The sequence below is a fragment of the Anoplophora glabripennis genome, unplaced genomic scaffold (genome assembly GCF_000390285.2).
Source record: "Anoplophora glabripennis isolate ALB-LARVAE unplaced genomic scaffold, Agla_2.0 scaffold58, whole genome shotgun sequence".
In the NCBI taxonomy this organism is placed as follows: domain Eukaryota; kingdom Metazoa; phylum Arthropoda; class Insecta; order Coleoptera; family Cerambycidae; genus Anoplophora; species Anoplophora glabripennis.
Genome location: NW_019416277.1, coordinates 1,302,041 through 1,307,780, shown reverse-complemented (window position 1 = coordinate 1,307,780; position 5,740 = coordinate 1,302,041). Strand labels below are relative to the sequence as shown.

At 33.7% G+C, this 5,740-nt stretch overlaps 2 protein-coding genes across 3 annotated transcripts in view; both read left to right on the top strand.

Annotated features, from left to right (window-relative positions):
• The window catches only part of LOC108917608, a 6,009-nt gene extending 3,671 nt beyond the window's left edge, over nt 1-2,338 (top strand). The window contains exons 2-3 of the mRNA XM_018724298.1: nt 961-1,112; nt 2,138-2,338. Coding sequence (XP_018579814.1) covers nt 961-1,112; nt 2,138-2,312 — 327 coding nt within the window. The 3' untranslated portion in view covers nt 2,313-2,338. The remainder of the gene's footprint in view (nt 1-960; nt 1,113-2,137) is intronic.
• An 881-nt stretch (nt 2,339-3,219) lies between these two features.
• Nucleotides 3,220-5,740, top strand: part of LOC108917609 — a 9,329-nt gene continuing 6,808 nt past the window's right edge. Inside the window, exons 1-3 of one of the 2 annotated variants that reach the window (XM_018724301.1) lie at nt 3,220-3,313; nt 3,483-3,704; nt 3,767-3,884. In XM_018724301.1, coding sequence (XP_018579817.1) covers nt 3,559-3,704; nt 3,767-3,884 — 264 coding nt within the window. In that variant the 5' untranslated portion in view covers nt 3,220-3,313; nt 3,483-3,558. Of the gene's footprint in view, nt 3,314-3,431; nt 3,705-3,766; nt 3,885-5,740 lie in introns of those variants that run through there. The other variant, XM_018724300.1, reaches the window with a different exon arrangement.

Genomic DNA, 5,740 nt, shown 5'->3' with positions numbered 1-5,740 from the left:
AAAAAAAAAAAGAAATTGAAGCTAAATGAACAACCTATCTAATCCATAAGGTGGTTAAGTTGGAAAAATTTTTTTCAAGTCCGTACACAAAAAATAAGATCGAAAAAAATTTCGAAAAATTTTTTTTCATGATATTCATTACGATTGCGCGATACGTGTTACTTGAAAAAAATTTTTTGCAAGATCCAAAAATTAAAAACTTAAGCTTCAGATAGCTTTTTTTTTACTCCAATACGACCATTTTTATCAAAGATAGATATAGCCATTTGAAAAATCGCCGAAAATTTAGATTTTTTTTGACCCCTTAATTTTTTCCATTAGTGTATAAAATATAGAGCGTCCTATTAAAAAAAATGTTGGTAATGTTATAGGTCTGTCAAACATGGCTCAATAAAATAGAAAATATTGCAGAAAAGTGACAATTTCTATTTACTAATTGACCTGTTTCAGAGATTTTTTAAAATCTGAATTGGAAAAAATATTAATTTTGTTCCATCATTTTGGGACACAGTGTATATTCTTATGATGTAAAGAGTACAGTTATAAGAAGGCAACAGTTGTGTCATTTTTGGTTTCAATAAAATTATGTGAAAGAGAACTCGTCTTACAGCCAATCCTGTACCACATTGTACCCGCCCTAACACGATCTCTAGTAATAACCAATACAGTAGAAAATTTAAAACTGTTTCTCTGTAGAACATATTTTAAAAAACATGCGACAAATATGTTTTTTTAGGAAATAAATGGCATTTTAAAAAATACTTGTTTGGATAATAAACTGAATTCTGTGACGGGCAATAACTAAACTCAGGTTGACCCAGGTACAGTAGCTCCTCCTCCTTTAGAGGATATTTATATATCAAAAGCAAGTGCAAATATAATAATATTAAATCAAAATTGCATTTGCAGCGAATATGTCATTCTATGGCAGTCTCTATATCTGCACTTTTTTCATTTCAGTTTGTATATCAGTACCACAGCATAATGTGGTCGCTAACTGCAAAGGGTGAGGTTCAAGCAAACCTAAAGAATATGAAAGCAAAAATAATTATCAGTTTCGATTTTGAAAAATGTGTTGTTTCTTTAGATCAATTTAATATTACAGACCAGGGGTAAGTAAACAGAAGACTTACATTAGAACTTGACTTATACATTATATTTATTTATTGTGTCAAAAGAAAAGTTTTTTTACAAAATGTAAGCCTTTTACTTCCATCCATGGAAGATTTACTAGTGAGCTTTGTATTTTGTAATTTAGATTTTTATGATATTTTAATCATTATACTGGGCGTACCAAAATGAATATCGGGATTTTAAAGCTTTGTAGAATTTATTACAGTGACCTTACCATTACAAATTATACATCAAATGAACGAGCAACTCATACAGTTCGTTCTACAAGTGTTCAATGTGAGCACCCTCCGTCACACGGTACACATCAAGTCGATAGCCGAGTTCGTCCCAAACCTTGCTCAGTGTGTCTGGAGTGATTGATGCAACTGCAGCTTCAATCTATGTCGTAGATCGTTTAAGTCAGCTGGTAGCGGAGGCACATACGCCCGATCCTTTACAAATCCCACAAACCCCCAGGAGGTAAAAATCGCATGGCGTCAGATCTGGTGAACGTGGAGGCCATGCGAAACAAGCTCTGTCATCCGACTCTTGCGGCCAATCCACCTGTCGGGAACAACGTTGTTTAACCAATCGCGTACGAAGGCATGCCAATGAGGCGGCGCACCATCTTGCTGTCAAATAAAGTTCTCTGGTTCAGCTTCGTGTAATTAAAGAAAGAGCCATTGTTGTAACACATCACTTACTAACTTAATACGGAACGCACGTTGCACTCTAATTACAGATTCAGTCTTTGCAATCTGTAACACACAAAAAGCTTTCTGCTCCCTAGTCGCCATCTTGACTACTAGCGCTTCTAACGGAAGACGGAGGAACCAGAGCATGCGCACGCGCACGAACAAACGCGTAGGACAAACTATTTGAGTTGCTCGAGTGTATAATTTGTAATGGTAATGTCACTGTAATAAATTCTACAAAGCTTTAAAACCCCGATATTCATTTTTTACGACCTGTTACCTATTATACTTATAAGTATTTTTAATAATATATTTATTCTTATTTTCAGGCAATTAAGCGTTTCATTTTCTGGGCGGGGTTTTTTGGATTGGATCTTCAGTCTTTGTTCTACTTCCTCCATGCATTTCAGTATGATTCAAGATATTCGGAATACGGTGTCAGAGGAATTAGAGAAAATCGTAGCAAAAATTAATAGTGCCCTTAAATTTATACTGCAGGAATAAGAAAAGTTAATATGAATTCATATTTATAAGTGTTATTAATAAACTGTAACCAGGAACCATCCAGAGAAAATTATATAACACGTAAAATTCGAAAATTTATAGACAGCAGATATACATTTTACTATAATAACTTTTTTCCTCAGCGGTGTTCACAGTTCGGGAAAACGGAATTTGCTGTCCAATTTGTTAAAAAGTCAAAGATGAAAAAGTTACACAAGCAAAGTACCAAGGGCCCCCCGTACCCACCCCAATGGACCTTGTGGAAATAAATGGATTAGTCCATCAAATTGCTCATCAAAATTTAGCTGTGTATACCAAATTTCATTCATTTATCACAACGTGATTGAGAGATATTGCAAAAAAATGATTTCCATTCCTCCCTCTTCAATGGGTCCCTGTGCCCTTAGGAAGCATTTCCGGACCCATGTTTATATGAACTTTTTTACTTAGTTTTGATCATAGAATCGGCCTGTTCAGGGTTGTCAGCTAATTATGAGACACCCTGTATACAAATTATTATAAGTTTGTAATTTTAGCAGAACTTTTTTTTATGGACGTCTATTAAATTTTAATGCCAGACGTTTTTTTTGCATAATCAACTGACTTCGGAAGTACTATAGTTGATTGTTGATTGGCATTCATATTCTTATTATACTTACAACACATTCTTTCGGATGGGATATAAATATAATTGAGTTCAAAATTTCGTAACAGCGATGTATTCAAAGTTTGCTATTTATTTCTTTTATAATGCGAAATAAAAACATAAAGAAAGTTATTGTTTTCTACCCTATTTTTATTATTTTATTACAACGATCAATAGAACCAAAAAATATTAGAACATCACATAACTGTGACTGACTCTTTCAGCTTTATTGTGGATACTACGACTGTCATTGTCAGTATTCTTCGAAATAGGTGAGAAAGAAGAAAATTCTTAAATAAGGTACTAATAGTTGTTTTCATGTTATCAACAGAAACTGGGTTTTGGAAATATTTAGGTATGTATTGTCATTAATTTTAATGATAAACCTTGAATTTGTGGAATCGATAGATAATTTTTTTTAAAGTGCTTAAACAAACTAACCTTACACTAAACTGGCACTGTTTACTTTTATTTCAACATCTGAAAATATATTTAAAAACTATTGTTTTACTATCAACATGTAGTTCCTAGATGAAGTGGTTATCTGTGAGTTTCGGTTTGGTCTATATTCCGTAGGTACCATTAATTAAATTGTAAGCAATGAAATGCTTCGTGCTAATTTCGATATTTGCATTAAGTGTGGCAGAGAATGCAAATGAAACAATTTTAAAACGTCCGAGTTTAAATCACAAAATTCCTCGGTTAAACTCATTAGATCAACTTATACTTGACCCTTATGAAAATAGGTAAGTTGAGATTCTCCAATTATATTCAACAATATGTTTTGATATTCATATTATTTGCTTAGAGTTGGTGAAATAACTGCAGTTATTAACGATTATGCGGATGATGTATTTGAAAAAGTTCAGAAGTTAATAATAAGAACTGGACTTGATCCTGTTGAAATACCAGATCAACTGCTAAAGGTAAAAAATGTTCCAACATAATCTTTTTAAGAAGGTATTATTATTTCCATACCTATTAGTTGTGTTTGTTTTGTATGTTACGTATATGAGATACAACAGTTAGGTTAAACCTTAATTAATTTCCAGAAAGTTATTAGCTTTTCTCCTATAAGGAAATTTATTTTATATTATTGCTTGATCAAAATTGTTATAACTGGAACTCGTTATTTGCATGCGAGATCAGTATCGACACTAAGATGTTTAGTAGTAATTTAACTGTATTCAAGATATTAAAATAAACTTACCTCAAGTACGTTGTTTTACTAACAACTACAAAATATTTTAGTTTATCAAGAGTTAAATTTTCATATTTAATTATTCACAACTTTTTCTGGACGTATTACTGTTAGTTTCTTTTTTATGACAAACATTTGGCGACGGTTTTGGCTTAATAGTTACTCAGACAGCTCAGATACATGCGAAATCTATTTAGAAAATAACCGAACTTTTTCAATTACGCCCTAATGGATATAGGTATTTAGTAATACGCAGTTGGCAGTATTGCGTTGTGCATAATCACCTCTGTAACCACATGTTCTTGATGTGTTCTCATTTAGTTTTCGTGATATTGTTATTTGAGTGTAACTTGTTTAAGCGTTAGTGATGATTTTTTAAATGCATGGAAAACTGTAACGGAAACGTTTTCAATTTTGAAACAAGTGTACGGAGATGATGCTCTGGGTCGTACGTTGTGCTGTTACGACTGATTTTCACGGTTTAAAGTGGTCGTTAGTCAATTGAAGATGATCCTCGACCAGGAAGCCCTTCGACTTCAATTGATAAGTCCCACGTTCAAAAAGTTAAAGATCTGGTGCGTGCAAATCGACGATTGACGGTCAGAGAAATTGCAGAAGAGGTTATCATCCAAATTGGGTGATGCTATGACATTTTGACTGAAAAATTGAACATGCATCGAGGTGCAGCAAATTTTTTTCTCGTTTGATGACCGAACAATAGAAAGAAAACCGTGTGAACGTTTGTCGGCAACTCCTTGAATAATCCAGTGACGATGAAACATTCATTCAAAGGATCATAACAGGAGACGAAAGTTGGGTTTACGGCTACGACATTGTGACAAAATTTCAGTCATCACTATGGATTGGCAAAGGATCTCCACGCTCCAAGAAAGCACTCAAGATGAAACAGTGAACTGTGAGTACTATCACGGCGGCTTCGTTTCACAACAGCTACATGAAAAAATCCACAAAAAACGACCAAAGTTATAGCGATACAACTCATGTTTCTTGCACCACGACAATGTGCCCGCACACGCATCTTTGTCAAATAGTCAGTTTTGTGCCAAAAATCATATTACTGTCCTCCATTACCCTCCTTACTCGCCAGACCTGCCTCCTTTTGTGACTTTTTCTTATTTCCGAAATTAAAATCAATGCTGAAAGAATGCCGTTTTCAGACTATCGATGACATCAAAGCAAATTCGTCACAGACTTTAAAGGCCATTTAAAATGAAACTTCGCGAAATGGAAACACCGCTAGGAAAAATAAAGACAAAATAAAGTTCGGTTATTTTCTGAACAGATTTCGTATTCCTATTAAAATTATTGAAATTATTCATTATCAACCGTACATATACAGGGTGTTAGTAAATAAGTGCGACAAATTTCAGGGGGTGATTTTACATGAGAAAATAATGGCAGTTTGCTTATAAGCGTATGTCCGCAAATGATTCGTTTTCCGAGATACGGGGTGTCAAAGTTTTTCTTAAAAACTGACGATTTAATTTATTGCTCTGAAACCGGTCGAGATGTGCAAATGAAATTTGGTGGGTTTTAAGAGGTAGTTATTGCGCATTTTTT